At 54.5% G+C, this 14,831-nt stretch overlaps 2 protein-coding genes across 3 annotated transcripts; both read left to right on the forward strand.

Annotated features, from left to right (window-relative positions):
* Positions 1-2,580: 2,580 nt before the first annotated feature.
* DPH1 (diphthamide biosynthesis 1) lies at positions 2,581-12,156 on the forward strand. 2 transcript variants are annotated; one of them, XM_045773459.2, is made up of 13 exons: positions 2,581-2,708; positions 4,454-4,606; positions 4,729-4,792; positions 6,435-6,556; positions 6,969-7,126; positions 7,253-7,374; positions 8,957-9,025; positions 9,431-9,587; positions 9,720-9,820; positions 10,578-10,656; positions 10,930-11,049; positions 11,218-11,319; positions 12,018-12,156. In XM_045773459.2, the coding sequence occupies exons 1-12, from the start codon at positions 2,648-2,650 to the stop codon at positions 11,299-11,301; spliced, it is 1,290 nt and encodes a 429-aa protein (XP_045629415.2). In that variant the 5' UTR covers positions 2,581-2,647; the 3' UTR covers positions 11,302-11,319; positions 12,018-12,156. The 2 variants fall into 2 exon arrangements, with proteins under 2 accessions (XP_045629415.2, XP_087710804.1); XM_087854678.1 differs by having other exon boundaries at positions 2,635-2,708; positions 4,420-4,606.
* Positions 11,326-13,858, forward strand: OVCA2 (OVCA2 serine hydrolase domain containing). Its single transcript, XM_087854679.1, has 2 exons — positions 11,326-11,673; positions 12,018-13,858. The coding sequence occupies exons 1-2, from the start codon at positions 11,364-11,366 to the stop codon at positions 12,515-12,517; spliced, it is 810 nt and encodes a 269-aa protein (XP_087710805.1). The 5' UTR covers positions 11,326-11,363; the 3' UTR covers positions 12,518-13,858.
* Positions 13,859-14,831: the final 973 nt, after the last annotated feature.

Raw genomic sequence — 14,831 nt, forward strand, 5'->3', positions numbered from 1 at the left:
GTTGGGGAAGAAAGACCCACAAGCCATCTTAGAATGTGACAGGAGGAGACACAAAGTGTTGGAGGGGGCTCTGCTAGCTCTGTGAGGGGGTGAAGGATGATCAAGGAAGGCTTCATCAAAGAGATGCCATTTAGGTTGGGCCTTGAGGGCTGAGTTCATCAGTTTGAGAAGGAAAAAGGGCATTCCAGGCAGGAGACAAGGTGCAAATGCTTGAAGGTGAAAAAGTAACCCTGTTCTGAAGATTAAGAAGATTGGTCCAGGGGCGCCTGGGTGGCACAGCGGTTAAGCGTCTGCCTTCGGCTCAGGGCGTGATCCCGGCGTTATGGGATCGAGCCCCACATCAGGCTCTTCTGCTGTGAGCCTGCTTCTTCCTCTCCCACTCCCCCTGCTTGTGTTCCCTCTCTCGCTGGCTGTCTCTCTCTCTCTGTCGAATAAATAAATAAAATCTTTAAAAAAAAAAAAAAAAAAGAAGATTGGTCCATCTTGGGTTGGAACTGAAGTTGAGGTATTCTTTCTCTTAGCCTTGACCAGCTGCAGGGCTGGACTTGGGCCCACACCCTGCCAGACATTAAAGCTGGTCTGGAAGGCACTGGGCGCTGCAGAAGCTCTCCATGAGTGAACTGAGGCCCAGGGAGGCTGAACAACTTGCTCCATGTCACAAAACAGATCAGTGACAAAGTGAAGGCCTGAATCGGGGTATGCTAATCCCCCTTCCAACTCCCTGAGCTGCCTCCCCATGACCCCCCTGCCCCACAAACTCCAGCATCTCAGACGATGTTGGCTGGGGCTGGGCGTGAGTGTGAGAAGCAGAGTTATTTTGGACCTCAGGAGGGCTGGGTGCTGCTTTGGAGTCCAGCCAGGGGGTGGGGGTGACTATAGGCGGGTGTTGTGGTATAATGTGGGGGTGCACTCTGCCCGCCTTCTTGTCAGGCAGTAATTACTCAGCCTGCTGAGTAACTCAGGCAGGGAGACCCCCCACAAACAGATGGAGGTGTTCTCGGCCCAAGTTGAAGGACAGCCCCAATGTCCTTCACTAAAGTATCTTAGGGGACATGCTCACATCTGTCCTGGATGTCTAGTTCCCCTAGACATCACCTGGTTTCCTAATGGGTGCTAGATCAGCTCATTCAGCACAAAAGGCTGTGGGGCAATATTGTAAGAGATGAGGGCCTTCAATCATCAGCAGGCCCCACTTCTGCCTAGGGAAAGGCCCTTAAAGGATGGGGCGCCTGCTAGGGAAAAGCCACTACTCTGGAGTCAGTCTTCCCCCCCTGGGAACTCACAGCTGCAACCAGAGTGAAAGCTGTCCACAGCTGGGCCTTAGTGTCCTGAAGGGGGAGGGGCTGCACTCAGGGTATCCCTGGAATTGAGATCTTGCACCCTGAGAGTCCAAAGAACCTGGGAGAGATGGGAAGTCCAGGCTGGGCTCTTATCAAGGCAAGAAGGGTGTTCCAGGGACCCATGATGGCCACAGTCCCACCCAAAGCTATGACCATCCTAAGAGTATCGGTCGGTGGCCTGAGAGCCAGAGCACTGACCCCTTCTAGTCTTCCCCTTGGCTGCTCACTCTCAGCCAGCCCATACATCTTTCCTCTCTGGGCAGCCGCCCAGGCAGGCCTGTCCCTGGCTGCTTGTTTTTCACTTCTCCATGTACCTTAATTAGGAGTTTCCAAGCAAGGAGGGCCTCCAGGGGAGCCCCAGGCCACAGAGCTACCTTAAAGGGCCAGCTGTGCTCACATCACCACCTCAGAGAGAGAAAGATGGTGCCAGAGGGCTGGATGGGCAAACAGCCCTGGGGGACTATTGCTGTATGGGGCAGACCTTGCTAAGGGCCAGTCCTGCAAGTACTCAGCTCTACCAAAGGTCAAGGCCGTCTCACTGGCTGCTCTGCCTTCTCTCTGGATCCCAGGAGCCCAGGCCTGATCAAGAGAAAGGCTAACTTGGCCTGAGGGGCAGCCAAGGCAGGGGAAACTGTGGATTGGTTTAGGCGATTGGATTCCCTGGACTGCGTCCCCCACTCCCCCCCCCACCCCGCCCCGGAAAGCACCCTCAGCCTTGGGGCCTTCCCTTGGTAGCAGTTTTTCACATGGGAACCTTCTGCGGTCGCACTGTTGGTTCTAAAGGTAAGGGCACTCTGGTGCTCTGGAAATCAACCCCAGGACTCTTGGAGCTGGGCTGATGGGAGCTGAGTTCTGTCTTGTTTGCGCAGTGGGGACCTTTGAGGTACGGAATGTGGCCCTACTTACACGCCCTCCCCTGCTTACTAGGAGGGGAGACTGGGAGCGGAGCAAAAGGGATACCTGGGCGGGTCCCATTCACAAGACTTGGCCCACAGATTTCGGGCAGGGAGTCAGCAAACAGGGGAGCACTGGTCCGGGAGTGCCAGGTCTGGCAAACCGGGAGCGGAGATGAAGACTGGGTCGTCGGGGGAGAGCAACTGCGATGGTACTGGACTGCTAGGGGCGGGGGGAGCCCGGTCCTTCGGGGCTGAGGGGGACCCGCGATAGCCCCGCCCCTATCGTCTCCTTCCTGGTCTCCGCCCAGCAAATCCCCGCCCCTAGCTAGCGACCGGCGATCGATCGCAATGTCTGAGTTCTCCGTGTTCTTCTAGCGCTGCCTTTTTGGTCTCCACGTGGACAGGCCAGTGATGGCGGCGCTTGCGGAGTCCGTGGCGGCGGAGCCGGGCAGCCGAAACGGCACTGGTAGAGGTGGGTGCTACTACGCTGAGGCCTCCGGACCTCGCATCGTGAGTTAGGTTCCCAAGGCCAGGGCAGAACCGCCCCGCTCTAATGGCGGCAGTCTTTCTCCGCCAGAACCGGAAGGCCTCTCCGTCACTCGCTCCGGCGGCTTTCGCTGGAGCCCGAGGGACCGGTCTTCCTTTTGCAGTCTTAGGGCGCGATCGGGAGCAGCCCTTCCTGGGAGCTTGCAGTCCTCAACCCGGAAACGCTGCCCCGCCCCCGCCTTGGCTGGCACAGGAGGACTCACGGATGAGGCGGACCCCTTGAGGAAGAAATGAGCCAGGCGCGTTGCAGCGGCCGTTCCACAAGTGGGCCCTCGGGGAATGCCTTCAGGAAAGAGGCACATGGTTGCATTCACCAGGCGCACTTACTGAGCGCTCACCGACTGCCAGGCCTCTGCTGGATGCAGGGACTACACGACAGTCTTGTCCTCAGGGATCTCCGTCTACCTGAGAATACTGGTGTAAACAGATCACAAACACGTGATAAAGGAGGAGGCGCCTACTAGTCCTGGGGACCCCAACGACCACAAGGGACTTGCCCTATCTAAGGAGCTTCTCTGAGGGGTCCAGGGTTATGGGCTGGTTGTTCAAAGGCCTCTGAAACAACTGAACAAAAACGATGGCAGTGGTAACATTCAAATATCGTCTCAGGATCCCAGCCTGCCAATGCGAATTCTCGACTGTACCATCGTCACTACCGTCAGCCCACCCACAGGCAGAGGGTGAAAGGTCATGTCTGGGAGGATCCCCCCCATAGTAGTAAAGGGCCCTAGCAGAAGTTCTGGCACAAAGTACATTCAATAAATATTTGTTCAATAAATTAATTTCTTGTTTCCGTATCATATTCCCGAACTCTGGTTCCTAAAGAGATAATAGGGGTTGAGCTAAGCTGAATTGTGGGAAATAGGATGCAAATTAAGGGCTGCAGCTTTGCTAATGGGCTACAGTGTTTTCTCCTTTAATCAGGTTGTAATTTGTATACCTACATTTGCCCCTGCTAGACTACTAGCTCCTAAAGGGAGAGGTCACTTCTCTATCCTTACCTGTTTGCCCACAGTCCTAACTAGAGTGTGTTCTTTCATTTTCCCTGGAGTGGAACAGTGGGACTAAGGAACCTTTTAAGTCAGTTAAATATTTGATGTTTATTTCCCTTTTAAATGAGGAGAGGGAAGAGTGTAGAGATTCACCAGTGTAGACAGAGTCAGTGGGACTTGAGTAAAGAGAGCAGGCTTTTAAATTAGTACTTAACAACAGTTTGCTAATAGATCCTGTATCTAGGACCTCAGAACTTCAAGATATTCTCAAGGCCTGGGGGCGGGGATGGGGGGAGGACATCTTCCCAGACTGCTAGGTTTTGGGTTTTCCTCAGAGTTGTTCTTTTTCAAGGAGCCATTTGGACTTTTTTCTGTTTGCCCCTCAGTTCAGTCTCCTGGTATCACCTCTGTTCTCCCAAAGGTAAAGGGTTAACTATATCCCACTCATGGGCGCAAGTCTTTGATTCCCAGTAATCTCCAATATGGAAACTAATTATGCAGATTTCTTCCTGGCTCAGGGTTGTCTTTCCAGCTTCAGAATGAAATCAGTGAGGAAGAAGGCTGGGCCAACCCCCTTGGCATCTGGGATCTGGGCCTGAAACTTGGGTGGTGTTAATGGCTTAACTGGGTCTTGTTCTGTTTTAGGCCAGGTGCCAACTCAAGCCTTGCATTGTCCTAGGTCGAGCCCCTAGGGGCCGCTTGGCCAATCAGATCCCCCCTGAGATCCTGAACAACCCCCAGCTGCAGGCAGCCATTCAAGTCCTGCCTTCCAACTATAACTTTGAGATTCCCAAGACCGTCTGGAGGATTCAACAGGCCGGGGCCAAGAAGGGTGAGCCCCCAAGCTTTGAGATGGGGTAGGGGCGGAGAGGTTGCCTGGCTCAGTCAGGGACAGTATCCCCATTCCAGCATTTTCCCAGCCCTCTGCTTTCATGTCTCTGCTCTGTTTTTCAGTGGCCTTGCAAATGCCTGAGGGCCTTCTCCTCTTTGCCTGCACTATTGTGGATATCTTGGAAAGGTGAGGAGCACTGGAGAAGGAGCTAAGCCAAGACCTTCCCCATGCCCATTATAGCTCTGCCTGTTGAATTTTCTCCTTCTGGACCTTGGTCTTACTCTGTCCCTTCCCACAACCGTACACACACAAAGGGAAAAAGCCAAAACTAAACTCCCAGCCTGCTGAGATCCCAGCCTATGCGGCTTGGATTGTCTGTATAAATCTCTTTCCCTAAAATATTAACGGGGGACGGGGGGTGGGGGGTGAGGGGGATGGAATGAATCAGTTCTAGGATCTTCAAAGCTGGGCCTAGAGCAGGTGCAGGTGGGGGGGCCTGAGGAGGAACTTAATCCCCAGGGCTGACCTAGAATGAGCTGAATTGTCAGCATCAGGTCTAGCCAAGGGAAACCTTTTTCTCTGACACATTTGGGGGAGTAGGGCAAGGAGGGGCTTGGTGGGGGAGAACTGTCTAGGAGATGGTATTCAGTCCTCTCCCCTCTCTAAGTTTCTTCTTCACAATGAGCCATCCTGGGGGATGGGGGTGGGGAGTGCTCAGCCATCTGGAGCCAGCACAGGAACAGGGAGGGGGAATGGGGAAAGGGGAGGTCATCTCGTGATGGGAACCTCCCACTTCCCTGCTGGTGCCCTCCCCCACTCTGCTTCTCATCCACTGCCACAGACTCACTTCCCAGCTCCCACCCTCTTGCCCCTTGGGGATGCTCTCTGGGGCTCAGGCCAATTTGCATACATTTTAATCTATAAAAAATTAAGTGCTCTGGCTGACTCAGACGCCTGGGCTGCATTTTAAGGAGTTGAATAATCTGCTTCTGTGCACAGGCTGATTTGGGGAAGGGGGAGGAGGGGGTTGCTGACTGACAGCAGCTCAGCTTTCCTCACCGTAGTACCCCCGGGAGAGAAATGGGGAGACCCCAGGCACCAAGCCAGGCCCCATGCCCCAGGGGCGAGTCTCTCAAGGAAGAGCTGGTCCTCTAACTCCATTCCCGACATGAATTTGGGGAGCGCGGGGTCTTCCCCACCCACCCCCGTCCCCCAGTGATTCAGGCCTGGCAGCAGACCCTATGGCAATGTGTTGGCCAGAGCCCACTCTTTCTGACGCATGAGGTATGTGGGTGGTGCCATGTGCTGTGGGGGAGCTGTTCATGGGTCCCCCCACCCTGGGCACAGAGGGCCCTAACTAAGGGTGGGGAGGTAGCAGGGGGTCTGGGTGACTGGGAGGCCGTGTGTATCCATACGTGCATACCCACGCACACCACGGTGTCAGGGCCTGGGAGTGGGTGCCTCCGCATGTGTGTATGTGCTCATTGCTCTGGGTGGGAGGAGTCAGGGCATCAGAGGTCTGTATTTGACCCTCTGTATGCCAGGCTGAGGGCTGGGGGTCCTTCTTGCGGTCTGAGCTTGGATAGAGGAAGTAGGGTGTTGCAGAGACCATCCCCTACAGCTCCATCTCCAGGAGCTGTGCCAGGGCTGGGGGATGCGGCAGCTGGGCCCCTCCTACTCTTTGTGGGCAGAAGTGGCAGCTGCCAGCCCAAGTGATTGTGGGGGGTAGGGAGAGAGGAGCTGGGCCCTGAGATACCCCCCCAGGGGTAGGTCTTTCTCCTACCTCACCCTTGTGCCACTGTCTCATTGTCTCCTCCCACCCCCACAGGTTCACGGAGGCCGAAGTGATGGTGATGGGCGATGTGACGTATGGGGCTTGCTGTGTGGATGATTTTACTGCAAGGGCCCTGGGAGCTGACTTCCTGGTGCACTATGGCCACAGCTGCCTGGGTATGGCGGGCCAGGATCCTGGAGGCAGAGAGGCGGGGCTGCCTGCTAACCCCCTATCACGGTGCCTTTTTGTCCTTCTTGCGGGCAGGGGGTCCCTCCCAGTTTCTGGGATGGCCTTGGCCTTCCTGCTCTCAGGTGGATCTTTCCTTTGGATTTGGTTGCCTTGGAAACAATGTTGCTATCCCAGATGTGGGTGTTTGAAAGGCTGTTGGTGGTAGAACAGGCTGGGCCCCCGGCCGAGTGACGGAAAAGGAGCTTCTGAGGGACCTATGACTGCCCCCCGCCTCCTACCCACTCCTTGTATCGCTAGGCTGAAGCCACTGGTCCTGGCTGCTCAGACACCTTGGCCCAGGCAGACCCCCTGCCCCTCTGGCCTTCCAAAACAGTCTCCTGAACTCTTGCCTCCTCCCAGTTCCCATGGACACCTCGGCCCAAGACTTCCGGGTACTGTACGTCTTTGTGGACATCCGGATAGATACTACCCACCTCCTGGATTCTATCCGCCTCACCTTTTCCCCAGCCACTTCCCTTGCCCTGGTCAGCACCATTCAGTTTGTGTCAACCTTGCAGGTAAGTGGAGAGATAGCAGCCAGCCTCCAGGCTGTTCCTGGGGCCCCTGTTAGGTGCTCCAGGCTGGTCCTCTGGCCCTGGCTCTTCCCTCCTTAGTCACTTGCTTCCCTTCCCTCATCCCTACAGGCAGCTGCCCAGGAGCTGAAAGCTGAGTACTGTGTGAGTGTCCCCCAGTGCAAGCCTTTGTCTCCTGGGGAGATTCTGGGCTGCACGGCTCCCCATCTGCCCAAAGAGGTGGAGGCTGTTGTGTAAGTGAAAAATGGGGGGCCAGTTGTAGAGACATAAGAAGTTACCCTAGAAGGGAGCTGGAGTTTCCTTGTATAGGAAAGGAAGCTGAGTCTCAAGCTCTTTAACTGTTTGCTCAAGGTCACCCTGTAAAATGGGGACAAAATAAGGTTTCAGGTTTCCTGTCTCCCTCTCAGGTGCTCTGTCCACCATGTAGGAGGCTATGCCCAGGGTGGGGCAGGAATAAGAGGGCCTCATGGGTGGGCAGAGGGGGGTGGAGATGAGGGTGGGCTAGGAATGGTGGGAATATAATTGGAGAAGATGGACGAGCACGCCCAGGCTGCAGCCCCATTAATTTAGCATCCGGACAGCTAACAAGCAGGAGCAGCATGTCTCCTGCCGCCTAATTATTTTAGGTAATGGAAATGCTTAATGTTGTGTGAATGCAGCCAGCCTCAGAGCCGACAGCTCCCCCGGCTGGGACTAGGGAGGGGAGCCCCATTCCTAGCTAATGGCAGGGAAAGAGGGAGGGGCACTCCCCTGACTCAGCCCCACCTCTGGGGCTGTAGATGCTGGTCCCACAGGGCTTGCTGCTCCCACGTAGGACACCCCTGCTCCAAGACAGGCCCAGATCAGGGCCTTCCCCAGCCCAGACCTGGCAGCCCTGCTCCCCAAAGGGCATTCTCCCTGTGCCTGTGGCCGCATAATTCTGAACCCATCGGTGTCTACCGTTGGGAATTTCAAGGTGTGTGTTGGAGGGAGAGACACCCTGAGTGTTGGCCATTCATCACAATTCAGTGTGGTCTCCAAGAAAGAAGGAGCTGCCATGGCAGACTGTCCTCTGTGCTCTGCCTTCTCCATGGCCTGGAAGCTACTTTTAGGGACAGGCTTGACTAGCCTAGAGTCAAGTCCCAGATACACTGCTTAATAGCTGTGTGACTTGGGGCAAGTTTCTTAACATCCCTGAATAGCAGTTGTATCTATTGTAAAATGGGGATACTCTAGGTACCTTGGAGGGCTGTGTGATAGGACTGAGTGAAATCCCACATGACACGTGCTTAGTCCAGGCCTTGGTGCACAGAAGACGCAAACCTGGTAAACAGCAGTTGTTAACTCAGTAACAGGACCTGAGAGCCAGTTTGGGAGAGTGAGCCGGTGATACCCCGAAACTTCATTTACAACTTTGAGGACACCTTAAACCCTACTTGCCATGTCTGTGTTGAGCTAGGTGAGGGAGAACCTGTCCCCCACCTCCAGCTTAGGGTCTTTAGAGCCCTGAGCGGCCTTCCCATGGCCCTGGCTGCCCTTTTTACCCTTCCCTCTGAAGGCTGGGGTGAGGAGCAGTTCTCAGATGCCGCATTACATAACTAGAGAGGCCCTACGCGCATCCAGTTCACACTCCTTATTTTGCATGTGAGGAAACCAGGGCCTTGGGAGGTAGAATGGTGACTTAGGCCAGTACGCACGCGTGCACACACACACACGCACACACACACACCCCAGCACAGGCAGCCAGGAATTCAGTCCGGACCTCCAAGCCAGTGCCTGCCTTTTCTGCTGCCTCACGCCACCCCATACTTACCATCCCCCCTCTGCCCACTGCAGATATCTGGGAGATGGCCGTTTCCATTTGGAGGCTGTCATGATCGCCAACCCTGGTGTCCCCGCTTACCGGTATGGGCTGAGCTGGGCTGACCAGCTTGGGTCGGGGGGGGGGGTGGAGTTTCCTGCCACTGAAGTCCTCAGTTGGCTGAAACTTCCTCATTCCCTGGCCCCTTGACAGCCAACAGCTCTAAGGATCTGAGGTACTTGTGTCCTGAATCCGGGTGTCAGACCCAGGGCTGCTGCACAGTACCCACCTGACCCTGGGATTCACACTGAGCTCTAAACCCCCTCCTACTTTGCCTGCTCCATCTGTGGAACTGAGCTTCCCAACAACGATCTCGGCTCTCGCCTCTGTTCCCGATTACCTGCATGGAGCCTAAAGATTTAGGAGCCCAAGGGGCTGGGTCAGGGAGCCGTGTGTACGACAGGTACTGTGCATGGCTGTCGCCGTAACCCTGATAGCTTCTTTTCCAGATATGACCCATACAGCAAAGTCCTGTCCAGAGAGTGCTATGATCACCAGCGCATGCAGGCCAACCGCCAAGAAGCCATAGCCACAGCCCGTTCAGCTAGATCCTGGGGCCTTATCCTGGGCACTTTGGGCCGCCAGGGCAGCCCCAAGATTCTGGAGGTCAGAGGGCTTGGGATGGCCTCTGGAGGAGGGGACTGACTAGAAACCCAACTGGGAAAATCAGTAGACCAAGGGACTTAGACTTGGCTGCTTGATCATGGTGACCTGAGCTTGGCCTCCCTCTTCCAACAGCACCTGGAATCTCGACTCCAAGCCTTGGGACTTCCCTTCTTGAGGCTGCTGCTATCTGAAATCTTCCCCAGCAAGCTTAGCCTGCTTCCTGAAGTGGATGTGTAAGTTTTCTCACTGTACCTCTCTAGCGATGACTCTGGCTAAGGAAGTTTATATCTGAGTCCTGCCCAGCACATATTGAAGGCTGGAGTCGATGGGAATTGCTTCCATGAAATTTTTTTTATTTTTTTATTTTTTAAAGATTTTATTTATTTGACAGAGAGACAGCCAGCGAGAGAGGGAACACAAGCAAGGGGAGTGGGAGAGGAAGAAGCAGGCTCCCAGCGGAGGAGCCCGATGCGGGGCTTGATCCCAGAACGCCGGGATCACGCCCTGAGTGGAAGGCAGACGCTTAACAACTGAGCCACCCAGGCGCCCCAACTTCCATGAAATTTTAATGTTTACAGAGCACTCATTCAGCAGGGGCTACCCTTGGCTATGGGTCACACCCATTTCGTTTTGGGGGCTCACAGGTGCCTGCAACATCATAGTCATTCTGTGTGAGATGAGTTTAAGGGGTGGTTGGCACCTGCGGTGTACCAGAACTAAACTAAATTTGATTCTGGGGATATGATCACAGATGAGCTGCCTAAGCCCTGCCCTCAGAGAGCTCACAGAGAGCCCTCATGGAGGAAACAAGAGAAAACAAACAGTGCTATGGTGTTATTCTAAACAGGAGTAGGTGATTGTCTTTACTTTAGAATTAATAGTAAACATTCATTGGGGGTGTTGGGGACACAGTCATGTTTTTCAGCATGCTGCCCAGAAGGGGAGGACCCTCCCCCCCACCCTTGGGTCTGACCTGACTTCCCTTCTCAGGTGGGTGCAGGTAGCATGTCCGCGCCTTTCCATTGACTGGGGCACAGCCTTCCCCAAGCCGCTGCTGACACCCTATGAGGTAACACCAAGTTTGGAAAATACCTGAGAGAGAGTGGGCTTTGCACCTGGTCTGTCAGGGGAGGGATCTACAGAGGGGTGGGCAGCACTTAGTTACAGCTGACTCATTTCCTAGCTATGTGTGGCCTTGGCCAAGTCCCTTAACCTGTCTGAGCCTCACATTTCCTTTCTGTGGTATGGGGATAATAGGACCTCCATAGGCCATCGTGTAAATTGAATGAATTAATCCTGCTCAGAAAAAGTTGGCAAATGTCATCCAGTTGTCCTTCCCTAGGCAGTGGTGGCCCTGAGGGACATTTCCTGGCAGCAGCCCTACCCTATGGACTTCTACGCCGGCAGCTCCTTGGGGCCGTGGACTGTGAACCACGGACGGAGCCGGCCCCCGCTGGAGAAGGTAGGCTGGGACTGCAAGCAGGGAGAGACCACAGCCGCGGCCTGGCCCTGGCCGCCCTAGCGACGCGAGCCGAGGCCGCCGCCGTGCGGCCGCTACGGAAAATGCAGGGGAGCAGGGTGGAGGACGTCTTAGAACGACCCTGAGCAAAGTCGGCCACCTCTGATGCAGGAGGAGTCCACGCGCCCCTCTCCAGCCGTGCCGTGCGGCGGTTGCAGCTGCAGAGACGAAAAGGGAGCGCCGCTCGCTCGGTGAGACCCTCCTTGGTCTCAGGTATCCGCCCCTGCTCCGGCCGCGCCTTACCCCTCCCCGTTGTTATGGGAACATCCACTGGCTCTGAGGCCCGCCTTCGGGGTGGTGCCGGCATTTGGTTCCGCCCCTCGGATATTCGATTTCCGCTCGGGGAAAGGCTGCTTCCGTTCCCTGCCGCGTTGCCCGGCAAGATGGCGGCGCAGCATCCTCTGCGGGTGTTAGCCCTGGCCGGCTTCCGGCAGAGCGAGCGGGGCTTCCGTGAGAAGAGCGGAGCGCTGAGGAAGGCGCTGCGGGGCCGCGCCGAGCTCGTGTGCCTTAGCGGCCCGCACCTGGTCGCGGATGCCGCGGGCCCCGAGGACGCCGGGCCGGACTCCGGTGAGACGGGCCCTGCCTGGGAAATGCATTCCGAGTCTTTTATCTGGCCTCGTTTCCGTAACACCCTTCAGCATACCCTCAACGCTGTATCCTCGCCTCGTTCCTTCCCCCTGCCCAAACTCCTCATTGCTTCCGTCCCAGCCTCCCAGGCTTCCGCCTTGATCAGTCTTCCCCGTCTTGTCAGGACACTGTGCTCTCCACCTCATTTCCCCTAGATTTTCTTCTCTTCCTTCGACGGCCTCTTTGCTCTTTGTCATTTCCAAACCCTCCGTCCTTCCCTTTTTCATTTCGCATCCGCTAGATAGGCTGTCCCTAACCCGATCCTTTCCCCTATATCGCTGTAGAGCCCTGCCTTCCTGAGGAGCAGCCCCGAGGCTGGTGGTTTTCAGAAGAGGAGGCAGACGTTTTCGACGCCCTGAGCCAGCCCACAGCTTGCAGAGGTCTGGAGGAAGCCTTGGAATCCGTGGCACAGGCACTGAAGAAACTGGGGCCTTTTGATGGGCTCCTTGGTTTCAGCCAGGGGGCCGCGCTAGCAGCCCTTGTGTGTGCCCTTGGACAAGCTGGCGATCCCCGCTTCCCCTTGCCAAGGTTTATCATCCTGATATCTGGTTTCTGTCCCCGGGGCCTTGGACTCAAGGAACCCATCCTGCAGAGCCCCTTGTCACTGCCTTCACTTCATGTTTTCGGGAACACTGACTGCGTCATCCCCTTTCAGGAAAGTATGCAACTGGCTAGCCGATTCATTGGAGCCATCACCCTCACCCACTGTGGTGGCCACTTCATTCCAGCGGCTGCGGCCCAGCGCCAGGCCTACCTCAAGTTTTTGGACCAGTTTGCAGGGTGAAAAATGAACAAATGGCTCTGCCCCTACATCCCCCACACCCATATGACCTCGGGGCAGCCTCTGTAATCTGTCCTCCCACTCTTCGCCCTCTTCTGGGAGCTCAACTGCTGTTAGTGTTCTTCACCATCACCAATTAAGAGACGAATATCAATTCTTAAGACTCAAATTATTATAAGCCCAGCTCTACACTTTAGAAAAAAGGGATCAGGAGACCTTAATGGACCTTGGCATCTGATACTCAAACATGAAAGAGGCCAGTGGACCCCTGGATGAGTGGAGGGTGACATGGGAAAACAAGGGCTGACGCTGCTGTGACTGCCACATAATAAAATGGTGATTGTGAATTTGAGCATCTTTTTCCTCATACACACAGAAAAACCCATTTTGTTTTTTTTGTTTTTTTTTAAGATTTTATTTATTTATTCGACAGAGAGAGACAGCCAGCGAGAGAGGGAACACAAGCAGGGGGAGTGGGAGAGGAAGAAGCAGGCTCATAGCGGAAGAGCCTGATGTGGGACTCGATCCCGTAACGCCGGGATCACGCCCTGAGCCGAAGGCAGACGATTAACCGCTGTGCCACCCAGGCGCCCCAGAAAAACCCATTTTGTAACAGAAGTCTGGATACCTGGCCATCCACACAGCCTCCACAGCAGCTCCAGAGAGGGAAGTGTTTCCAGTTATGAGCTCCCAGGACAAGCTCATGTGTGCACATGTTTTGTAGAAGTCTCAAGTCCCAAGCAGAAGGAAAGGAGGCCTTGGTGGTGGAGTTGGAAGGATTTACAGCTAAGAAGTTCTGGGAAGAGATCACCTGGCAAGGTGCTGCCTGGGCTCCACTGAGTTAGGCTTCCTCCGTCCTGATCCCTGAGGGTTGTGTGCGGGCTTCTGTCGAACTCTGGCTTCTTGGGTTCTCTGCTTTCTCCTCCAGAACTGCTTTGGCCCCTCTGAACCACAAACTTGAAGGGTGGAATGGTGCTAGACCTTGGGTAGAGGCCCAAGACCACACGGAAGAAACCCTTTCACAAACCTGCCCTGACCTACAGAGTTTCTGGGGTTAATGCTACTCTGTAGTGATCCAGCCAAGGCCTAAGTAGCCCCTCCAGTTTTAGAGTGCATTTGTTCCTAGGCACTCTAAAGACTGCCCACTTTAGCTATTTGCCCTACTTCTGGTGCCCCCACCTGTGGCCCATCCTGCTCTCTTGATTTCAGCCGTGCCTCTGCAGGATCGCCACCTTGGTCCTTTTCTGGAAACCACAGGAGGTCCTGATCTAGCCCTCAAGCAAGGTTGCCCCAAGGGAGTTTAGGAATTGAGTAGGAATTGGGTTAGGGGATATAGCACAGATACTCCAGCCCATCCTGAGGCAATCAGACTAATATCCCTTAAATTACCCCAAATCCTGAATTCTTCACTACAGATAGTAGTTGTCTAAGGAAAAAAAAAAAAATGAAACAAAAAACTGGAGTTATACACCCTCCCCCCAACAGACCTTTTAGGACCTTTACAGCAGAAAGTGGGGATGGGAGGATAGTTCCCCCTTGCTATAGTTTGCTTCTGCTTGCACGTGGTGTTTTAAAGGGATCCCTTCTTTTGCAAAAGGAGGGGACTCAGAAATGGGCTGAATTACTCCTACAGACCTGTTGAATTTGGCCCATAGGACTTTGGAAAATATTGGATTTACACGACTTAAAATCTTAGGAATTTCACATGCAGAAAGATTCCTGGCTTCTCTGGAAATGAGCAGTTCATAATGGAATGCAGTGGGTCTGCCTTCCAGAGTTCGGAGCTCACACACCCTCATGGCCATCAGAGGCTGTCCTCTTAAGCAAGGTCCCAAGAGGTGAAAATGATGACAATTGCTACCACAGCCCTTGCTACTTGGAATTACTGTGAGGATTAAAGCAGAAAGAACAAGATAAAATTACCGATTTTAAGCCAGGGCTTAAAGTTAGAAGGATAAGGGGTCGAGCAGAACAGTATTAGGTGGAGCAGAAGTGCTCAATGATCTGGGTGAGAATTCTGCTCTCTCCCCAGCCTCCTGCTTCAAGAATCAGAAAATGTCCAAGCTAGAAGGAAAGCGATCATGTGGTTCGCTGGTTCCCAACAAGTGAGATGTCCTCTCCCATCACATCCTCCAGGAACAACAGAGAATCTTAGGGGTCATTGCTCCCACCCCACACAGATTCTATGGACCATTTGCATCAGAATCATGTTAAAACTTAGATTCCTGCATCCAATTCCTGACCTATTGAGCCAGTTGCTGGACCCAGGAATCCAGTTTGGCAAGCTACTTGGACATTCCCACGCAACACGATACTT

This window comes from Ursus americanus, chromosome 23 (assembly GCF_024610735.1).
Source record: "Ursus americanus isolate L20-20 chromosome 23, mUrsAme1.1.p, whole genome shotgun sequence".
NCBI classification, from domain to species: Eukaryota; Metazoa; Chordata; class Mammalia; order Carnivora; family Ursidae; genus Ursus; species Ursus americanus.